Source organism: Saccopteryx bilineata, chromosome 7 (assembly GCF_036850765.1).
Source record: "Saccopteryx bilineata isolate mSacBil1 chromosome 7, mSacBil1_pri_phased_curated, whole genome shotgun sequence".
Classification (NCBI taxonomy): Eukaryota; Metazoa; Chordata; class Mammalia; order Chiroptera; family Emballonuridae; genus Saccopteryx; species Saccopteryx bilineata.
Genome location: NC_089496.1, coordinates 102,240,490 through 102,263,255, shown reverse-complemented (window position 1 = coordinate 102,263,255; position 22,766 = coordinate 102,240,490). Strand labels below are relative to the sequence as shown.

At 40.8% G+C, this 22,766-nt stretch overlaps 1 protein-coding gene across 1 annotated transcript in view; it reads right to left on the bottom strand.

Moving 5' to 3' along the window:
- Positions 1–10,510, bottom strand: part of CCDC172 (coiled-coil domain containing 172) — a 40,539-nt gene extending 30,029 nt beyond the window's left edge. Inside the window, exons 1-2 of the mRNA XM_066238216.1 lie at positions 10,432–10,510; positions 10,141–10,226 (exon numbers count right to left, since the gene is read on the bottom strand). Coding sequence (XP_066094313.1) covers positions 10,141–10,226; positions 10,432–10,510 — 165 coding nt within the window. The remainder of the gene's footprint in view (positions 1–10,140; positions 10,227–10,431) is intronic.
- Between the last annotated feature and the right edge of the window lie 12,256 nt (positions 10,511–22,766).

The following is a 22,766-nucleotide window of genomic DNA, read 5'->3' as shown; positions in this document are numbered from 1 at the left end:
TCCCCTGACACAATCCTTGGGCTTTGGAACACAGAAGTACTTTGCGTGAGCATCCCCGCTCATCACACACATTAAAAACAAATAAACAAAAACAATGGTTAGCCTCAAAGTAACATTTTTTTTTTTTGCATTTTAATCAAGGGCAAAGAGTGATACCCTGTGGGAACACCCATGGATCTACAAATCCCACTTGGAGAACCACAGCTCTAAAGTGGCAAATGTCACCAACCACCAAGATTTGCACGGGGCTCTTGTGTTAGAACCGAAAGTCTCGCGTTCCAGACTAGTGGGCCACCCTACGAGAAGAGACCCAAAAGAAGTGAGTGTGCATAAAACACTAATGGCTGAGAAAAGAAACATTTCAGGCAGCAGAGCACAAAGTCCTGAGGTCAGAAAATGGCTGGTTCACTCAAGAACAAAAACAAAGGTACAAACCCCTAGAAAACCAGAGTATCCCCAGGTAGGTGAGCTATTAGAAAATGCCCAGTGCTACACGCAGAGGACATCTGGCAACCTCTTCTATTCCCATGTTTTAGATAATTATTCATGACACAAGTGATAAGGTTTTCTTTACACAATTATCAATACATAGAGAAAATGAAAAGTAATTACAAACATTTTTTAAAAATGAGAACATCAAAATTTTTGAGCTAATAGTTTATATGTAGTTGCTTGATGTCAATCCTCTAAGCCAGTGGTCCCCAACCTTTTTTAGGCCACAGACTGGTTTAATGTCAGAAAATATTTTCACGGACTGGCCTTTAGGGTGGGACAGATAAATGTATCACGTGACCGAGACAAGCATCAAGAGTGAGTCTTAGATGGATGTAACAGAGGGAATCTGGTCATTTTTAAAAAATAAAACATTGTTCAGACTTAAATATAAATAAAACGGAAATAATGTAAGTTATTTATTCTTTCTTTGCGGACCGGTACCAAATGGCCCACAGACTGGTACCGGTCCACGGCTCAGGGGTTGGGGACCACTGCTCTAAGCCACACATTTGTTACATGCTATGTAAATTTTTCATGGGGTGATTTAGAAGTTGTTCAGCAAATGTTCATTGAATGAATAATTCTCCAATGTGTGATTGGAGATATTTAGGAGAAGTGAAGAACATAGTTAATTGATTTTCCAAGAAATCAACTGTCAAAAGGTAAACGTCTTACATGGCATTCTTTTGTGCTGCATAGTGTTACCAGGCTAGCAAACGAAACTGTAACCTCGTGTTTGCTATAGACTGCACCACAAACATAATGTTCTTTAATTAGAGGGCCCTTCTCTCAGTTCCTGGAAAAGAACGTTTTTTTGGTTGTTGTTCAAAACATTTCTAACATTTCAGGCTAGACAATTTATTTAAAGAAGAAAGAAAAAAAAAGAAACAGAGGCACAGATTTTATAACTGGAAACAATGTAGTAGCTTTTGCACTTTATGGAGCCGAACTAGGAAGTATGCAACTTTTGTGATTTATAAGCCTTACAAACAGAAAGTCTATCTGGCATACTGTTACCGAGTTTGCTCTAGACTGTTATTACATGAAATAGTCTTTAGATTTGGGGGGGGGGGCAGAGACAGAGTCAGAAAGAGGGACAGATAGGGACAGACAGACAGGAAGGGAGAGAGATGAGAAACATCAATTCTTCCTTGCGGCTCCTTAGTTGTTCATTGATTGCTTTCTCATATGTGCCTTGATGGGGGGGGGGGGGCTACAGCAGACCAAGTGACTCTTTGCTCAAGCCAGTGTCCTTGGGCTCAAACTGGTGAGCCTTGCTCAAACCAGATGAGCCCGCACTCAAGCTGGTGACCTCGGGGGTCTTGAACCTGGGTCCTCCACATCCCAGTCCGACGCTCTATCCACTGCGCCATCACCTGGTTAGGCTAGATTTTTCTTAAGATTGTGAAACCAAAGTTGAGGGAAAGGATTCTAATAAATGCTATGTGTAAGGTCGTTGGATGAGGGATGGTCACGTGGGGAACTCAGACCCGCCCACTTTGGCTAGGACCGCCCACAATCAAGCCGCCAAAGGAAGCTTCCCAGGAACCATTTGGAAAGAAGCGATCATCTGCCAGCCAGTGAAATTTTACCACGTCATAGTAGCTCCACTTCCCTAGAGGGACCCTTTAAATATCTCCCACGCGGTTTAATCCGTGCAACTTCCCTGACCTCCATCTTGCACCTCCATCTCTCTTTCTTTCCTCGGGGCCAACCTTGCCGGGTGGGGTGTGCGCTCTGTACTCAATAAAGCTGTTTATTATTCCACACTTTGCGGCTCCGAGCCCCGTTCCTTTTCTTGGCAGGGAAAAATATCTTACACTATGTGTAATATATTTCACTTCATTTAGAAATATGATCATTTCAATTCAATTAATATGAAGAAAGACTGCTACTTCTCAGAGACCAGCTTTCTCCCCCTTAAAAAAACTGTACCCATGTACATAATCATTAATTAGCTCCTGTCAAAAATAGAGGTGCTGAATGGCCAATATGCACCCTGAAAATATGTTTGACATTAATGTCATTAGGGAACTGTAAATAAAGACCTAGAAAGTCTCCTCTTAGATGGAATACCCAAGAGAATCAACTGTTGAGTTTCAAATATATAAATCAATCAATAGCTTCCCAATATTGTTTGAGCCATTTTGAACTGAATTTCTGTTACTTGCAACCAAGAACAAACACTCTAAACCGTGTCAACATAAGAAACATCCAAACCCATGGAGAATTTTCATGAGTTTATTTAAGTCAAACCGATGACATACCAGGAAGCAGGATTTCAAATATGCCCAAGAATGTCTCCAGTTTGTCTTACACATCTGGAATTAAAGAGTGAACACAAGGAAGATTACAGGAAGGCAGGGACTGCAATACAGGCCATTAACAAGACTGTGTGTTCTCTTGAAGGTGATTATCCATCCAAGGGGTCTGAGAAAAAGAGTCATCTCAAAGGTGTGTTCATCTAAATGCACAAAAACAATGGACGAGGCTTACTCTCCAGGGAAATTAAAGGCCTGTGGTGTGAATACCCATCATGACCTTCCCAGTTAGAAATTTATTATCATCAGATCACCCTGTGAGGTTACTTTTGGTTAAATTTATTACAGAGCACCTTTTTTGGTCCACATCTGCTAGAGCCTCCCCTCGAAAGAAGTGGTAATAGCTCTGGCTTGACTCGAAGTCCCTCAAGGGCAAAGGGCACATCTTACTCATCCTGACCTGCTGTCTTACTGAGATGGATCATTAGTGATGAGCAGCACAAAGGATTATCAAAAATCTTTTCCAAACTCATTATTACCTTGCTTGCATGAGCCGATATAATTTTACTTAAAAGTTCATGAAATTTTATTATTATTATTATTATTATTATTATTATTATTTATGAGAGGTAGGGAGAGAGACAGAAACATCGAGCTGCTCCTGTAAGTGCCCTGACCAGGGAATCAAACCGGCAACCTCCGCGCTCCGGGACAACGTTCCAACCAACTGAGCTGTCCAGCCAGAGCTTTATTATTGTTATGATATCTATGCAGTAAAACTGGGAGAAGAAAATAACTCACAAAATCATCTCAGACTTTGCCTCGTTCACTTCCTCTTCAGGAACTATGGTACCATGTTAGGTTTTATATTTATGTTTTGAAAGAATAAATGCCCCAGTTTTAGCCATACACTATTTTTTAAACATACAAAAACTCTTATAGGTGCTTAAAAGAAACTACAAATATTCTGTGAGTCCTTAATTTTGATTTGCTGTCAACAATACGATAAAACCTCTCTGACACTCAGCAGCTCTAGGTATATTGGTAAGCATTAACGCAAACCCAGGGCATGTTCCTGTCTTTCTGTTTTCACATTACCAAACCTAACCAGGCATACCATAGCTGTCCAATTCACAACGGACTCATACTGTATAATCTGAGACTTTTGCAACCACATATTTAAAGAACTCATCGAGCCCTGAAAGGCAAATGCTATTATTCAAGTTCTAATTACATGCTACCTGGGTTTTACAGAACAGAAGAAAAGTGAATCCTGTACTTCCTAAATACATTTCTTTGACCACAAGCAACTTCTAAAACAAATGCCCAGACTATTTTCTGCATGTTTCACTGTACAAATAGCTCAAGTACTGGCCTATTCAAATGATGTTCTAGTTTCTTTTTGTGCTGCTTCTACTTGATAAATTGGCCAATAACTGCCAAGTCAAATATGCCAGCAAATATATTTTCATTGTTATTGGCAGACATATAATTAACTCTGAGAATAAAAGAAACAAGAAATCAATTTATGATTACTTCTTCAGTTCTTCCCATTAGTCATTTACATTATAATTGTGGTTCCACTTTTAAAACCTTTATACACACATATATATACACTTAAACCATTTCACTATATTATAATTCAAATTATTTCAATTACAAATTAGTATTATATGAACTGTGACCCTCATATGTTAATTTTATTAGTAAGATACAATGGTATTATTACCCACATATATGACCAGATTATAAAGTGCCTGACCAGGTGGTGGCGCAGTAGATAGAGCGTCAGATTGGGATGCAGAGGACCCAAGGCGCCAGCTTGAGTGCAAGCTCATCTGGTTTGAGCAAGCTCATCTGGTTTGAGCAAGGCTCACCAACTTGAGCCCAAGGTTGCTGGCTTGAGCAAGGCGTCACTCAGTCTGCTGTAGCCCCCCCCTCCCCCCCCCCCCGTCAAGGCACATATAAGAAAGCAGTCAATGAACAACTAAGGTGCCGCAACGAAGAATTGATGCTTATCTCTCTCCCTTCCTGTCTATCTGTCTCTATCTGTCCCTCTCTCTGTCTGTCTCTGTCACCAAAAAAAAAAAAAAAAAAGCAATGCACATTTGTGAGACTATATTAATTAGTAATTTCAAAAAATGTTTCTAAACAATATTAGGGATGTTCTCTCTTATCTCAAGTATAAATATTTGAGTCAACATTTTTTATGTGTGTGTACACTATCAACAAATTACATTTCCATTTTCCAGCAAAACAGGCTGCTAACAAAGAAAATGTTACAAGAAGTAAGCCTAATTTTTTTTCCAAAGAAATATTCTGAGTAATTTTTTTTAACATTTGTTATCTATCAGATCAATAGCTTCATGAATCCAGGAAAAATACATTTTGTACAAAAACTTACACAAGTGACCTTTTAAAAACATTGCCCTAAACTAGATGCAAAAGCTTCAGATACATTATTATATGTGAAAAAAATGTTTAAGATGAGCTCAGAAAACCTGTTTTAATAAAATATGTCGCAATTTCATTGTGGTAGTTTAAGTTATATGCTTCAGACAAGTTATTTAACCTCTTGGTTTCTTTCCCTAGATAGGGGAATTAATCATGGTGCTAGGTAGCTCAGTAGGTTAGAGCATCACTCTGTGCTGAGATCCCAAGGTTGTGGGTTCAATCCTTGGTCAGGGCACATACAAGAATCAACCAATGAATGCATAAATAAGTGGAACAACAAATCAATGTTTCTCTCTCTCTCTCTCTTTCCTTCTCTTTAAAATCAATAAATAAAATAAAATTTAAAAACTGATGATGCTCCATCACAGGATTTTACTGCCAGAATTAAAGGCGTTAACAGTTGCAACATTTAGAACACTACCCAGCATATAGAAAGTGCTCAGTGTTAGCTATACATTTCCTAATTGTATATGTTTTGCCTATTACTTCTAATAGCTTCTAGTTACTAATCCTGAAAGTATCTTAATTCTTTTTAAGAAAAAGCGAGCTCCATCACAACATTCTTAATGCTCTGCCCATCCCATCAGCTTTGGCCACTGTTGTTAGTTCATTGATCTGCTCTTCACAGACAAGACAGGACCCAGGGTTTCACCAAGTAATAGTTCCAAATTTTATTTTAAAAGACAGCACTATTCTCCCTATTATCTCATTATCGGTACTCATTAATTCATTTAAAACACTCATGTTTTCTGTGTGAGGCATTGGATATAGGCTGTGGGAATAAAAAATGAGGTAAGAAAAAAATTCCAGATACATTATTCAGAAAATAGTGAAGGATCCAAACACAAACACAAGAATGCATTGTTTAATTGTAAAGTGGTGAACTGAATGTTATAAAAAAAACCTTTTCCAACATATCCAAGGTGGAGCTTCAAAGGTGATGTTTGAGCAAGACTTGGAAGGAAGAGCCCCAACTCTCCAGGTGGAACAAGGCTCTATGATTACTTTACTCAAAAAGAGAACTGGGAATTCCTCACAGCGTAAGAAAACAGACTTCCTCAAACAGATTTCCCATCGCACACTGCTTGCATAGTGTATCTTTAGGAGTTGAACAAACACTTTTCATGACCATCTGCCCCTGTCCACAGCAAGGCCTTCATTGTGATCCACTTGATGATATCCTTAGCTTCCTCCCTCCCATAGCTCAGAGACATCTGAAAATGACTTGAATACCACAGCTCCCCAATCAACACGCTACAGTTTACTCCTCCCCTACTCCCAGACGTCCCTCTGCTTTGGGAGATTTTTCTCCCAATTATGGGTATGTCTCCTTTTGTTCAGGCCCTCCCTGGCCCCAGATGCTTCTCTCCCAAAGTCTACCCACCCTGCCAAATCCTCTTCAAGAAGCCATCAGAATCCCTCGCTTCTATTTAAAACAACCAAACTTAAACTATGTATACAGTGGTGCCTTGAGATACGAGAAAACCAACATATGATTTTTTTTTTTTTAAAGATACGAGCTGCGACTCAGTCTGTATTTTTGTTCAAGATCCCAGCGAAATTCTGAGATACGAGTAGTGATTCGGGAAGCTGCCTCTAGTTGGCATGTTGGCACATGGGTCCAGTATCAGCAGCACAACACCACCATCTTGTTCTTTCTCACATGTTACCCGCAGAATCAAGTCGAATCTCATGCGCTGTACTCGTTCTTGCATCATTTTTGAATTTCTTACTAACTTTTTTGTGTATTATTATGGAGCCGAAGAAAGTAAGTGTAAAGGACAGTGGTGAGAAGAAGAGAATGATGTTGATAGAAGTAAAGCGCCTGACCTGTGGTGGCGCAGTGGATAAAACGTCAACCTGCAAATGCTGAGGTTGCCGGTTCAAAACCCTGGGCTTGCCTGGTCAAGGCACATATGGGAGTTGATGCTTTCAGCTCCTCTCTCTCTCTCTCTCTGTCTCTCTCTCCTTCTCTCTCTCCTCTCTAAAATGAATAGATAGAAGTAAAGCAAGAAATAATAGAAAAACATGAGCGTGGTGTACGAGTGATTAAATTGGCAAGGCTGTATGACCGCAATACATCTACAATTTGTACCTCCTTAAACAAAAGGATGCCATCAAAAGCGCAAATCCAGTGAAAGGAACTTCAATTCTGTCCTAATTAAGGACAAATATCCATGAAGAAATGGAGAAGCTTCTGCTGGCGTGGGTGAAAGAGAAAGAGCTGGCAGGAGATACAGTGATGGAGACTGTAATATGCGAAAAAGCACGTATTATTTATGGTAACTTGAAGAAGAAAGAACCATCAACCTCAAAAGAGGTAGCAGAACATACGTTTAAGGCAAGTCACGCTGGTTTGAAAATTTCAAGAAGAGATCTGGCATCCACTCGGTGGTGAGGCATGGTGAAGCTGCGAGTGCTGACGTTAAGGCAGCTGAGGAGTACATCGCACGTTTTGCTGTGCTTATCACAAAGGAAGGCTACATCCCCCAACAAGTGTTCAACTGTGACAAAACAGGATTGTTTTGGGAAAAAATGCCCCAGAGGACTTTCATCACCACAGAGGAGAAGAAGCTGCCAGGCCATAAACCCATGAAGGACCGTCTGACCTTGCGTTGTGTGCAAATGCTAGCAGTGACTGTAAAGCCACTGCTAGTGTATTATTCCGAAAATCCTCAAGCCATTAAGACTCACAAGATTCCTAAAGAAAAACTGCAGGTTATGTGGCGTGCCAATGCTAGGGCATGGGTTATGTGGCAGTTTTTTATTGAATGGGTAAATCTCGTCTTTCATCCTGCAGTGAAGAAATATCTTCAAGAAAATAAATTCCTGATGAAAGCATTACTAATCCTTGATAATGCTCCAGCCCACCTACCTGGTCTTGAAGATGACATTCTCGATGAGTTCAAATTTGTGAAAGTCCTCTACCTCCTACCCAGCATGACTTCAATCTTGCAACCTATGGCTCAGCAGGTCATTTCCAACTTTAAAAAGCTTTACACAAAGCACTCGTTCCACCGCTGCTCTGAGATGACTGAGAATACAATTCTAACCCTTTGAGAGTTTTGGAAAGATCACTACAACATCGTTTACACATTATTGACTTGGCATGGCAAAAGGTTACAAGAAGAACCTTGAACTCGGCATGGAAAAAGTTATGGCCTGATGTTGTTGCAGACAGGGACTTCGAAGTATTCAAACCAAAGACCAAGACCAAGGTAGAAGCGCTGGAAGAGATTGTGTCCCTCGGAAAGTTGATGGGTCTGGAGGTAGATGAGGGTGACGTAAACAAGCTCGTCGAGGAACATGAGGAGGAACTCTCAACTGAGGAGTTGAAGGAGCTACAGATGATGCAACATACGGAGCTTCTGCAAGAGATTAGTAGTGAGGAGGAGGCAGAGTCCAAGGAAGTGATTTCTACAAGTGAAATTAAAGACATGCTGGCAATGTGGGAGAAGCTTTTAAGTTTCATTGAAAAGAAACAGCCAGAAAAAGTTCCTACTGGTTGTGCTTCAGCACTTTTTAATGACACTTGTTTGTCACATTTCTGTAACATTTTAAAAGGCAGGCAAAAGCAAACCTCTTTGGATAGATTTTTATTCAAAAGTCCTGCAAGTGAAAGTACTGAAAGTGCAGCCAGAAAGGCAAAAGCAGGTGATGATTAAATGAAAAATATGTAATGTTAAGCTTAGGTTAAGTTTAAAGTTAAGAAAGTGCATTTTTTTTTACAATCAAGCTTTTGTGGTTTCATTTTAAGTAAAGAAAGTGCAGTTTTAGTTTTGTTTAAAGAAAATGCAGTTTTAGTTTACATTTAGTGTTAAGAAAGTTTAGTTTTAGTTTACGTGTCTACAGTGCCTGCATCCCTTTCTCCCTCCCTCCTCCCCCGCCATTCATCTCCGTTAGCCACACTCATCTGTCTCCAAGGTAAGAATACAGTACTAAATAACACCTTTTTCTTTTATTTCATATATTTTGTTATGCACTGGTAAAGTATACATGTGTGTTTCTTAATTAAAAACATGTCTTTTTTCATAATTTAGGATGGTTTGGGGATGTTTCACAGGGCTGGAATGGATTAAATCTATTTCAGTTATTTTAAGTGGGAGAAATTTGTTTGATATATTTGTTGACTGACTTACGAGCTCAGTTACAGAATGAATTAAACTCGTATCTCAAGATACCACTGTACTCTAGTTGATCAATGTCACCCTGTTAAAATTGTCTATCAGAGGTCTCAAACTCGCGGCCCAGCGGCCCGCCCACCAATTTTGTGCGGCCCGCAGACTAATTGTGCGGCCCGCAGACTAATCAAACTTCGTCGATTAATCTGCGGGCCAGTCTGCGGGCCGCACAAAAATTGGTGGGCGGGCCGCATGTCACGAGTTTGAGACCCCTGGATACGCATAACAACAACAACCACCACAAAACACAACCAAACTTTACCAATACTGCAGATAAGAGAGAAAGGTTAGTGGAAAACATATTTTTGGATGAAAGGTATGTCCAAAATGTAGCAAAGAATTGAAAAACAAAAAGGCAGAGATTTGTTTGAAAGTTACCTTCAATTGTTACATCAACATAGTACACTTCTTAAATTATTCATGATTCAAAATGTATATGCCACACCAACTACTTATGGAACAATTATTTTTTCCGAAGACATTGTACTCTTAAAAACTTTAACAACCACGCAATATGGACAATAGAGTCTTTATTACTTAGGCTAGTTTTATTTAAGACATTATATGAGACTGGAAGGCGTCACTGGATTCACAACTTGAAATACCCCCAGGCAACATGGAACTAGCTAACCAGCCTACTAGCCTGCTTCCTACTTGAAGGTTCAGCAATTAACTTAGTAAAATACCTTCAGAAAGTCAAGTTAACACGCCTTTTCAAGTATTAATGCGCATGCTCTCCCTGCAAATACCTTAGATTCCAGCTTGGTTTTCTCTTCATTCAGCTCCTCGGTTGCTGTCTTAATTTTTTCACGACATCTGTTTATTTCCGACCTGACTGTAAGACATGGAATCGTTCAGCACATCCCAATCTCCTCTGCAGTCCCCATTTCTGTAGCCTGTGCTGCGAGGCCCCTCTCAGCTGTCCTTCCCTCCTGGAACAGCCGGGACCGCTGCTTTGGGGCCTTCCTCCTGCCCCGAGACACCGCCCCCCCATGGAGAAGACACTGGCCCCACGCCCGACCCCTGGGGCCCCCGCGGACCTTCCCGCATCAGGCGGCGGCCCTCCTCGGCCCGATGCTCGGAGAAGAGGATGTGCTCAAACAGGGATTCTAAGCTCATCTTGCCCCGGCTCCCAGATCCAGAGTTTGCTCTTAAATATTTTATCGCCGAGTCCTGAGGATCCTGGAGAGCAGGTGACGGAGGAGGAGGAGGATCCGAGGGGTGCTCCCGGCCGGGCCCGCAGCGCTCTCCCGGCCGGCTCCCCTGCTCCAGGACACACGCCCGCTTCCCCGCACCCACCACCCGCCCTTGCTGCACGTGTGACAATGGCACCAGACTGCCCTTTCCCGCCCTTGGCTTCCCGTCCTCCGCTCTCACCTCTTTCTTTAGAGAGAAGAGGCCCTCCAAGTGCTCTGACTCGCAGCGAAAGGAGGATGGAGACTACGGTGGCCCCGTAGGCCCACTCTGCATTAGGGTGTTTGGCCATGACCACGTGGCCCGCGAAGGTCTCAGGCCTTTCCTGGACTTGGGTGATTCATCCAGCAGGCACAAACTCCCGACTGTGTCAAGTACAAAGTATCTGTGTTTCTAAATATAAACTTTTACAGAGTCTTATCCTTTGACGATGACAAAGATTGCTATAAATGGGCAATGTCTGACATTCCGCCTTAATCATTCCTTTGTAATCAGGGCATACCCTTTTTGTCTGCTATAAAATTAATCATTGCCTTTTGTAATCAAGCGGCCATGCTATTAACACTTCCATATCTAAGCAATATGTGTCAGAGACCAAAGTGGATGCTAATTAAAGTTTAAAAACGAAAGGCATCTTTGGGGCTTTCGCATGGAATTTTCTTTTAATTAAAAAATAAAATATTTTTTAATTTTAGTAGGTCAAAATAGTAAGATTACAATAAACATTTGACTTTCTTCCGGAATGCTAAATTGACATTGGCTAAACTTGAGAAAGTAATTTCTAGTTAGAACGTATTTAGAATTAAGTAAAAGAAGGTAAATGTAATTCCTGGCACACCATCTGTATAATAGACTTAATTAATATTTCATTAATGCAGTAGTAAAATTGGTTATAAATTTTAACCTATTTCAGATGTCCACCTTCATTTCCATCAAGCCATGTATGCATAAAACTTAATTTTTAAACTTTATTATGAAAGAATACATATTGCAAAGTGCAATGAAGCAGGAAAGAATTGCCCACAAACATATTGTTCAGAAGCAAACAGTAACAATATTTGGGTTACTGCCTTCCAGGTAATCTTCCTCACCTTGCATTATTTTTTTACAAACTAGAAAATAAGTAATAGTAATTATTATTCTTTATAGAGTGTTTGCCAGGCACTATTCTAGACCACTCTCTATTCTGCAGTAATTTTTAACTATTGCCTTCAATTTAGAGTTGAGGAAACACAGGAGCCACAGAACAGGTATCTTACCAAATTTGCATATCTAGTACATGACAGAGCAAACTCAGACATCAAGAAAGCTGAGATCCGAGGCCATGAATTTAATTTTGGATTTTGCACCTTTCCCCTTTTTTACATCACAAGCATTTTAGTTAGCATTTCATTGAAAACTTTTCACAAATGCATTTTTTACAACTTCATAATCCTCCATCACATAGATGCCCACATAAAATTTAGATCTACTGAAATCAATTTGACTCTTTTATCTGTTCAAGGATAGAAAACAAAGCTGAATTTGTGGTTTGAACCATTTTCTTTGAGCACTCGTTTAGAGGCTTATGAACTATGCCACGGCGGTCATCAAAGCATCGGGCTTCCGGAAGATAAATTGTATTACTAATTAATATCGCTCCTTTCAAAGTTATTTCCCACGGACTTGCACAGGGAGGATCCTCCTAAGGAGGCTGATTTTCAAAAGCATGCTGCTCTTTAACATTCTAATTTTATTAGTGACACTCAAACTCACATTTATTATTTAACATGCGCTTTCTGTACTGCAAGCTGGCGGAGGGAAAGGTGGACAGCGTTTAGGGAGCCCAGTTGCCTCATTCACACAGGAATAGGGAAGAGAGAGCTGTTGGAAAATCTGGGAAGGGGTATGGGGAGAAATAGCTTCTTCATCTTTGGCCGTCTTCTTCCAATCCAAGAATATTTTGGTGTTATTAAACCTTAAGTTCTAGTCTTTTTGGAGCAACCACAACTAGAGACATTAGCAGGGGTTTTTTTTGTTTTATTTTTATTTATTAAAATAAACATGATTATGCAAGCTCACAATTCAAAATTTTAAGTGTCTCATAATAATGAGTAAAAGTAACCCATTAAGATATTAAAATGTTGCTATTCTATGTCTAGTTTTATTCATACATTTTTCTATAGAGTTAAGATATTTTTCCTTATAGATACACATCAGACCAAGTGTTGCATTACTTTAATTTATGCCAGATAAAAATGATATATGACATGGTAAAACTAGGACATACTATTTTGCGAAAATATATCTTATAAATCTAAAAAAAAATTTAAAGGAATGATTCATTCAACAACTGTTTAATGAGTCTCTGCTATTCACTCAACATTCATTCAACAAATATTATTGGGCATTTCCTATGAGCCGTATTAGAGAAACAACAACAGGATTTAATAAAGACAGAAGTACATAAAAAGTATTTTTCTTCCCCTGGATATTTCTAACCTCATTGGAGAATTATTATATTTTTCAGCATTTTGGCAGCAGTATAAACAACTGCTTTCAGATGTTTCAACAGATGTTCTTTAGAAAGAAAGCCAATTATTTGCATTATGATACCCACATATAATTCTCAGATCTAAACTTTCCATCTGTATGTGTTTCATTGAATTGCATACCTATGGAGTACAAAAGTTAAGATCACTCATTGTCTCTCAACCTCAAACTTTTGTTCATAATAACACTAGCACCTGGGTAATTGAGCCATCCAAAATTGCTTTGCTAGAAGGCCTTATATAAGGCTATATAGCTCTTGTGATTTAAAATGCATTGCCTCTTCTTTTGTAGATTGATGACTTCCCTAAATTCTGAACCAGGCTTGCAAATACCCACTAGCCCAGGGCACATATATTGCAATGAAAAGAAGAAAAGTAATTCATTTATCGTATGTTTTTCTTACGGCACATGCCAAAAAGAAAAAAAAAATGTGGGTTCAATCAAGTTTAACAACCATTTATTGAGTGTCTACTAAGTGTAAAATCTTTGTTAGGTACTGTGGGGAATACAAAATTGACAGGTACAGGCCTCACCCTCCTGGAGGTCATTACCTGTCAATCAAAAGGGAACACGGCATGCCCAAGTAACTCCTAGGCAGGATGTGTGTAAGAGTCTCACCTTTGTGCTATGTGAACATAGCAAAGGGAGAAAGATACGACCTTATCTTAACTAACTACATCTGCAACAACCCTGTTTCCAAATAAGGTCAAATTATGAGCTCTTAGGGGGTTAGGACTTCCATATATCTTTTTGAAGACATAATTCAACCCATGTACCAAACCCATAAGTTAACCTAAAAAGTTAACTTATAGGAAATAGTTATGAATTTAAAAACAATTAATGACTGATTTGTTTCTATTATAATCAAATTATTTTTAATCATTTAATGGACTTTAGACAAAACATCTTGACAATATTTTTATTTTACAGACGTTAACACTGAGGCTGTGGAGGTTGATGGCCTTCCTCAACATTACGCAGGCAATTAATGCCAAGCTAGGTCTAGAATTCCCTCCTAATTCCTCCTGAATGATCTTTTTTGTTTATCGTCTTTCAATGACTTCAGTTAAAACAACTTCTCTTGCCTGACTAGGCGGTGGCGCAATGGATAGAGTGTCAGACTGGAATGCAGAGGACTCAGGTTTGAAACCCTGAGGTTGGCCCTGGCTGGTTGGCTCAGTGGTAGAGCATCGGCCTAGTGTGCAGGAGTCCTGGGTTTGATTCCCAGCCAAGGCACACAGGAGAGGCGCCCATCTGCTTCTCCACCCCTCCCCTTCTCCTTCTTCTCTGTCTCTCTCTTCCCCTCCCACAGCCAAGGCTCCATTGGAGCAAAGTTGGCCTGGGCGCTGAGGATGGCTCTATGGGCCTCTGCCTCAGGCGTTAGAATGGCTCTGGTTGCAACAGAGCAATGCTCCAGATGGGCAGAGCATCGCCCCCTGGTGGGCATACCGGGTGGATCCCGGTCGGGTGCATGTGGGAGTCTGTCTGACTGCCTCTCTGTTTCCAACTTCAGAAAAAATAAAATTATTAAAAAAAAAAAGAAACCCTGAGGTAACCAGCTTGAGGGCAGGCTCATCTGGTTTGAGCAAGGTTCACCAGACCAAGGTGGCTGGCTTGAGCAAGGGATCACTCGGTCTGCTGTAACCCCCCCCACCCCCAGTCAAGGCACATATGAAAAAGCAATCAATGAACAACTAAGGTGCTACAGTGAGGAATTGATGCTTCTCATTTCTCTCCCTTCCTGTCTGTCTGTCCCTTTCTTGATCTCTGTCACAAAAAAATGTCTTTTATAATTTTACTATATTGAATTCTCTAGTAAGATTTTGAAGAATGAATATAACAGCTAGGATACAGAGCTGGCCTGGGGCAATTCACCTGAAGGAGTTCTTCTCCATTAAGGAGGTTAGATGGCTAGATAATAGGTAGATAGATAGATAGATAGATACATACATACATACATACATACATAAAGTTAGGGAGAGAGACAGAGACAGAGAGACAGAGACAGACAGAAACAGAGTGATGTGTAAAGAGAAAACATGCTTACCTATATACATATACATATCTAGATTCACATATATATGATTCACATATGTAAAGTCATTTATATGCAAGTATTGATATAACTGCCTAAAGTATCAATTTTATTTTCACTTTTATGCTTCTACAATAGAAATTTAAGTAAACTGTCAATTCTTAATTATGGATTAAGGAAACCAAACTTTTTTAGTTGTGAGATATATCGCACAAAGAAATTTTATTAACACATTAGGAGTCATTAAAACTCAAAATCTTTGGAAGAAGAGATGTAGCGCTGCTGGTGTACTTGGATTTCCACACTGTCGGAGCCCAGAGCCCTGCTTGAGGCTGAGGAAGACTGCCCAGCTGCTCTGCCTAGAAGATTAGTCTGTCCTCCCAGGAAACAAAAAGAAAACAAAACTTAAAAACCACTGTTCTCCACCTTGTATTATAATCCGTTAGAATTTGGGATTACAAAAATGAAGAAAATAAGGGGCTTGAAATCAGGTTGTGTCAAGTTGTAGTTTCCATGACAATAAATTTAAATGGTTTAGAAGGACAGAAAGAATTAAAAGAGAAATTTAAGGTGTTTTTTTTCTTACCAGTTACTTATTTTAGTCATTATAGTATTCTTGCCTAACTAATAAGTACATGGTTACTTAGTAGATAAATGAGTCTTCAGTTGTTGAAGAAGTCTAAATTTAAACCCAAGTATTACTGTATATTTTGCTCTATAAGACGCACCTGACCATAAAACACACCTAGGGTTTTAAGGAGGAAAATAAGAAAAAAAGTATTTTGAACTAAATTGTGTGTTAAAATATTTAATAAGGCCCTGGCCGGTTGGCTCAGCGGTAGAGCGTCGGCCTAGCGTGCGGAGGACCGGGGTTCGATTCCCGGCCAGGGCACACAGGAGAAGCGCCCATTTGCTTCTCCACCCCTCCGCCGTGCTTTCCTCTCTGTCTCTCTCTTCCCCTCCCGCAGCCGAGGCTCCGTTGGAGCAAGGATGGCCCGGGGGCTGGGGATGGCTCTGTGGTCTCTGCCTCAGGCGCTAGAGTGGCTCTGGTCGCAACATGGCGACGCCCAGGATGGGCAGAGCATCATCCCGGTCGGGCACATGTGGGAGTCTGTCTGACTGCCTCTCCCTGTTTCCAGCTTCAGAAAAATGAAAAAAAAAAAAAATTTAATAAGATACCATATTTTTTGCTCCATAAGACACACGGGCATTTTCCCTTCCACTTTTTTTTGGGGGGGGGAAGTGCATCTTATGGAGTGGAAAACATGGTAATATATAGATATATTAATATTAATATCAATTAATATTATATATTAATATATTAATTCTCTAAATTTCTATGAAGATTTGTATTAGTCTGAGTGAATTACTCATAGTGGCTATTTGGAAATCTGGAATAAATATCAATATTTCTATTACTATCTCTGAGTCACAGTGACTCTGGAAAGTTTGAAAAAAAATTGTATGAGCATATGTACAAATACGTGTATAGGCAGAGTGAACCATAAATCCTATTTATTCTTACCACAATTTTAAAAATTGCTCATTTATCAAGATAAAACTACTTGATGCTTTCAATGTTTAAAATGACTTTAGTGGCCTTAGGACAACAGTATTATATTATGAAAGTCAGACAGTGCCATCATTTTCCCTTTACAATGCCATAGACAATTCAAAATGTTTTATCATAGTTTACATGGCTCATAAACTTTATCTTTTATTTGACATTGCAGGTGTGTTGATAATAGAATATGGAAAATCTGTAAGATGGTTAAAGAAAACAATTAGCATTTAAATAAAAGAGCTCACCAAGAACTATTTCAAACAGAGAATAAGCTGATTATTCCATAGGCAATCGTAAGCAATTTTGGAATGAAATTTAAAGGAGTAAATAAAGAGAGTAAAAGGAATTTCAACATCTGAAAACAAAGAAGTAAATATCACAAAAATATTAGAATTACTGAAGTCATGTATATATCATCATTTGAAATTTGGCAGTCTTGTCATTCTGTGCCTATTATACCTCATCATTCTACTTATAATAAATGTGTCCATGCAGGGTTTCCTCAGCCCTTTGATAATCTAGCTTTGCCTTTGCCTTTCTCAAGGTGTGAACCCAGAGAGGCAGGAGCAGCCGAACTCCTGCACTTCATTGTGTCTTAGCCTCCAGTGAGCGAATGCAAGGATCATGTACACAGGATCCAAACACTCATAAAAAAGACTCATGGTGATATTCGTAGGCCAGAAATTAATAAAACCGAAGAGAACTTGTCAGAAGAATGTCCTAAAGATGATTTTATTTCGGTGATTGTTGTATTTTAAATGCTTTCGTTTTCTTCTGTGATGTCTTTTATCTTACTTACAGATGCTATTTTTCATAGAATATGATATTTCAGTCCAGAAGGCTGTAACTGTAAATGAGACATAATACTCTCATCTAGAAGTGAATAAAGGGATTCAAATCTCCTGCTTCCCAGTGTAAGCTGATCACCGCAGAGATCAGAAAGCTAGTCTCTACTCCCTCTAAGCTCCCGCGATGCTGTTTGAAGTAAGGGACCAGCCAACTTGTCTTTCCGTTATTCAGTCCCAGCCTCTGATTGGCTGCCTGTCTTGGTGGTTTACAGGATGAACTAGGAATTCTGGGCCTCGCCAATGGTGATATGCCTTTAAGATGAGGTCCTGAGGAATGCCCATGAACATCGTTCACTAAGTGGGCAATGAAGAACTACTGTGTACCGGGTTCTGCCACAAAAATAAGACGAAGGCCCTCTGTATTCATGAGGCCTTCAGGGGAACAGGAAACAAACACACTCATTGATTCAGTACACGTGGGTAAGTGTTGGTGTAAAATCTAGCAGTGTGGGGCAGAGACATGCCACAGGCAATGTGGACAACACATTTATGCTTCCACTAAGTCCCTCAGGCTGGGCAGATCTGACGTCTGAAGAACAGAGAGGAAGCCAGTGGGATTGTTGCACAGATGGGGTTGATGAAATGTTCAGGGCCAATCATGCAGGGCCTTGAAAGCAATGGAAGGAGTTCAGATTTTATTCAAAATGCAGCAGAAGGCCATAAGACAGTTCTGTAGGGGAATGATTGCATTTTAAGGATAATACGATGGCCACGGGCACTGTTTTCTTGGTGGAGAAGTGACTTCACATCCCTGAATCGAGATGGAGGGTGCTGACCCAGGTCTAAGGCTCCATTCGGTTGATAATTAGCTGTGGGACCTTGAACAAGTCGCTGACTCGCTTTTCTTCATATTTTACTTATTTTCAAATGAGGATAAGCGAGGCAGAGTAAAATAAAGGGGAAAATAAAATATGGGAAAAAATAATACTCAGTACTTACTGATGAAAAGTTCAGTTAGTAAATTGAAATAAACAAACAACTACAAAATCAGTAATAAAAGCCCTTAAGGGAAAAGGAGTCACCCCAGTTCACAATCTGGAGAAGCCTAATGTAGATAGGACACATAATAAAAGAGCTAGAAATCTACTAAACTGATTGCATTGGCCATTGTGGTTATAAGTTAATATTGGGGCCTTCAGGAAGAAAAATTCAAGATCCATGCCAGAATCCACTCAACAGCCTTTAGATTTAGTTGCACACAAGTGTGCACACAGCAGAACCTCACTGGTACACCCACTGTAAAAACACTGAACTATTCCCACAGTGAGTGGTAAGTAACCTTGACTCCAGCCCCCCAGGGCCAACCACGGGGCTGTTTCAACTCCTGACTACGCAGATCTTCCCCAATCTGACAACTAAGGGTTAATACCTGCTCAGGGTCCAAGCTGATTTCTCACTTCCTGGGCCTATAGGTGTATTGTCTTATTGCCACTGGAGCAAATCACCACAAATTTGGTGGCTAAAAACAATATAAATTTGTTACCTTACAGTTCTAGAGGTCAGCAGTCCAAAAGGAGTCTGGTCTAAAAACAAAGACTTAGCTGTCCTTCTGGAGATGACAGAGGTCCCCAAACTTTTTACACAGGGGGCCAGTTCACTGTCCCTCAAACCGTTGGAGGACCGCCACATACAGTGCTCCTCTCAATGAAAGAGGTGCCCCTTCGGAAGTGCAGCGGGGGCTGGATAAATGGCCTCAGGGGGCCGCATGCGGCCCGCGGGCCATAGTTTGGGGACACCTGTTAGGAGATCATTCATTTCCCGTCTTTTGCAGCTTGTACAAGTTACCTGCCTCCCTTGGCTCTGGTCCTTTCTCCATCTTCAAGCCAGCTATGCAGCATCCTCCAATCTCTCCCCTCTGATATCCTTGTCGCTCTCTTTTAAGGATCCTTGTAATTATATTGGGCCCACCTCGATAAATCAAGATGGTATCACCATTATCAAGATCCTTAATTTAAATCACATCTTCAAAGTCCCCTTTGCCATTTAAGATGACATAGTCCAGGTATCAGGGGTTAGGATGCAGAGATTTGGGGGGCCATTACTCTGTCTGCCACAGTGGTACTATATTTTCAATATCATACCCGTGTGTGTGTGTGTGTGTGTGTGTGTGTGTATGAGTGTGTGTGTGTGTAAGGTACCTAGAATTCTCATAAAATAAAACCGAGCATGTCATAGTCAAAAAGGTGCGATGTGAGGGGGAAAAAAATCTGAGTCATATAGAAAAAATTTAAAATAGATCCATTTCTCAAGAACTTTCTGTAGACCTTTAATTTTCTCCTCTGGTTTAGAAGTTATTGGTATCAAAAAGATGAAATAGTCAAAAGGACAAAAGAATTGGGACAGTAAGGAAAGAAAGAGAGAGAAAGAGAGAGAAAGAATGTACATACCACTCATGTCCAAGTCTCGAGGGCTGAGGAGGGAAGAGGGCAGAGTAAAGAGCCTCACGTGGATGAATTCAGCGAGGGCACCAGGCAATTTCAGAAACTGTGGCGGGGTGGAACCAGCTAATGTGCCACTCTTTCAGGGTCAGTTGTCAGGGACAAAGGAAGTGAAAAATGACAATTTGGATTTCCTCTCTGAGTGGAACACCCGTGAAACTATTTGGGACTGATTGAATGAGGTTTGGGGACATTTTACAATGGGTAAAGGACAACTAATCTGGAACAGTGTGTTTGCTCTTAGAGGGCAGGACCATGTCTGATGGGTCTGTGTCTATGAAAGTGCTTGTAGGCAAACGTCCTGAAATAAAATCCAGGAGCCACAACAGATTGTTGGCTCCGTGAGGGACGCCTCGTGGTCTTGTGTACCCGTTGATTACCGGCTCCTAGAACAGTGGTGAATGAAAGGAAAAATGAATGTATGCAAAGATTTGATGTAAACAACCATTTTTAAATATAAACAATGAACAGGTAAATTTTCCTTAATAACCAGAAAATGCTGAAAACCGATACTCAATTCAAAGTACTGACCTTTCACGATACTGTATCGAAGTCTAAGTGATCAATCGAATTGAAAAGGCCTGTATTTCTGTGTATAAATAGGGTTGCCAGATTTAGCAACTAAAAACACAGGCTGCCCAGTTTAAAGCTAAATGTCAGATAAACAATGAATAATTGTTTAGTATACCGTAAGTGTTGTCCCAAATATTGCATGACAACCTAGCTATAAGGTCACACTGCATCGTATTTTAGATAAATCATACCTTTGTAGATGTTATATTCTCGATGTTGGCGTTATCAGGGATGAAAAGAGGAAGTGCTATCACTAGATTGTGTTCTAAAAGGAGGTAGGGGAAGGTGACAGCCGACGGTGCTGTATTGTGCTGTTTTGAAAGCATGCTTTTCTGTGAGCCAGTGCCCACGGAGGAGGGCTGAAATGCAGCTTGTCATAAATTCTGCAGAGCTGCTGGTAATCAGCAAGGATAAAATCTGAAGGGAAGGTCAGGTAAGAGCCGCTGCATCCACATTACCTAAAGCGCACACCGCTCCACAAAGCAGGACCAGGAAAGAGAGCAGTTAAGGAAGGAGGGAATCACCCCATGGGAGCCTCGTTAGATTGCCGTTAGGAAAAAGCCCCCACCCCCACCCCCATCAGCCCCCACAGCTCCTGTCATCTTATGTGCATGTTGTGCTGGTTTGGCCCATAAAACACAGCGCGTTCTCTACACTAAGTGGACTGTCTTCCTAACGCCCCATTGCTGGTGAAGTGATTCACTCTTTTCCTTAGCAAGGGTGTGGGGATGCTGTGTTCATTTGTGCCTGATCTGAAGAATCTCCATCGATGCCTTTTTTTTTTTTTTTTTACATTAGGCTTTTAGATGCTACCTGGCTGTTAAGCCTGAAAATACCAGATGGAGCTTGGGAGCAGAGCAGATACTGTTGTCATAGAAACAAGATGCTATCCAAGCTTTCTGCAGCTGCCATCTTATTTTCTCTTTCACTGGGAGGCGTTCTGATAGGAACAAGTATTGATAAAATATAGAGATCCCCCTTTCCAACATACACTCACCCGCCTTGGAAAATACACTTCAAATGTTGTACAGATAGTTCATTAGCACGTCCCTTGGCTTACCAGGAGACTAGAACTATGGAAATGGCTTGACTTCCACGTCTTCTACTCAGAGAACTGGGAAGCCCATGCTTTGACAGCCTCTTTTTTCTCTAAACCGCAATGATGCAATTCTCCTATTCCCCAGGTGAGACAATGTCTCTTGTGCCCGGAGGAGCCTCAGCTTTGAGAATCTTGAAAAATGCAACCTAAGTGATTGTAATCACTCTGCTGTTTCTATATCCAGCAGGAGAGACTGGGGAGTGACCTCTCCCGGTTCCCTGAATTCCCCACGGTGGCTGGCAGAATGCTGAGCACACAGGCGGGATATGATGGATTCTTGTGGCTTGATGTTCAAGCTTCAGGGATGCAGTTATTGGCCATGGTCCCACACTGCTGCCTTTTCTGTTTTGGGCATCGATGGCATTCACAAGAAGTGTGACTTTGAGGAAGGTGCCCAGCAAAGGTGGGAGGAGGGGGTATGCAATGGTATTTACTAGAAGCAAGGCTGCTGTTGTGTCCTTCCATAGTTGGGAGTGAGTGAATTAAATCCTAGGACCCAAAAGCTCTGGCATGAAGAATGTGTTTAGCAACAAAGGACTATTAAAATTGAGATGCTTTCCAGGGATAGTCAAACTTTTTATAAAAACCGCCCACTTGCCTGACCAGGTGGTGGCACAGCGGATAGATAGAGCATCGAACTGGGATGCCAAGGACCCAGGTTCGAGACCCCAAGGTTGTCAGCTTGAGCACAGGCTCATCTGGTTTGAGCAAAAGCTCACCAGCTTGGACCCAAGGTTGCTGGCTTGAGCAAGGGGTTAGTCGGTCTGCTGAAGGCCCGCGGTCAAGGCACATATGAGAAAGCAATCAATGAACAACTAAGGTGTTGCAACGAAAAACTGATGATTGATGCTTCTCATCTCTCTCTGTTCCTGTCTGTCTGTCCCTGTCTATCCCTCTCTCTGACTCTCTCTGTCTCTGTAAAAAATAAAAAAATTAAAAAAAAACTGCCCACTTTTGCAATGCTGGTCAGCCTAGTCCTTACCGCCCACTAGTGGGCATTCCAGCTTTCATGGCGGTGTCATTTGGTTGCTCTGCTACCGCCCACAATGAAAGCTGAAATACCTATTAGTGGGCAGTAGGGACTAGGTTGAC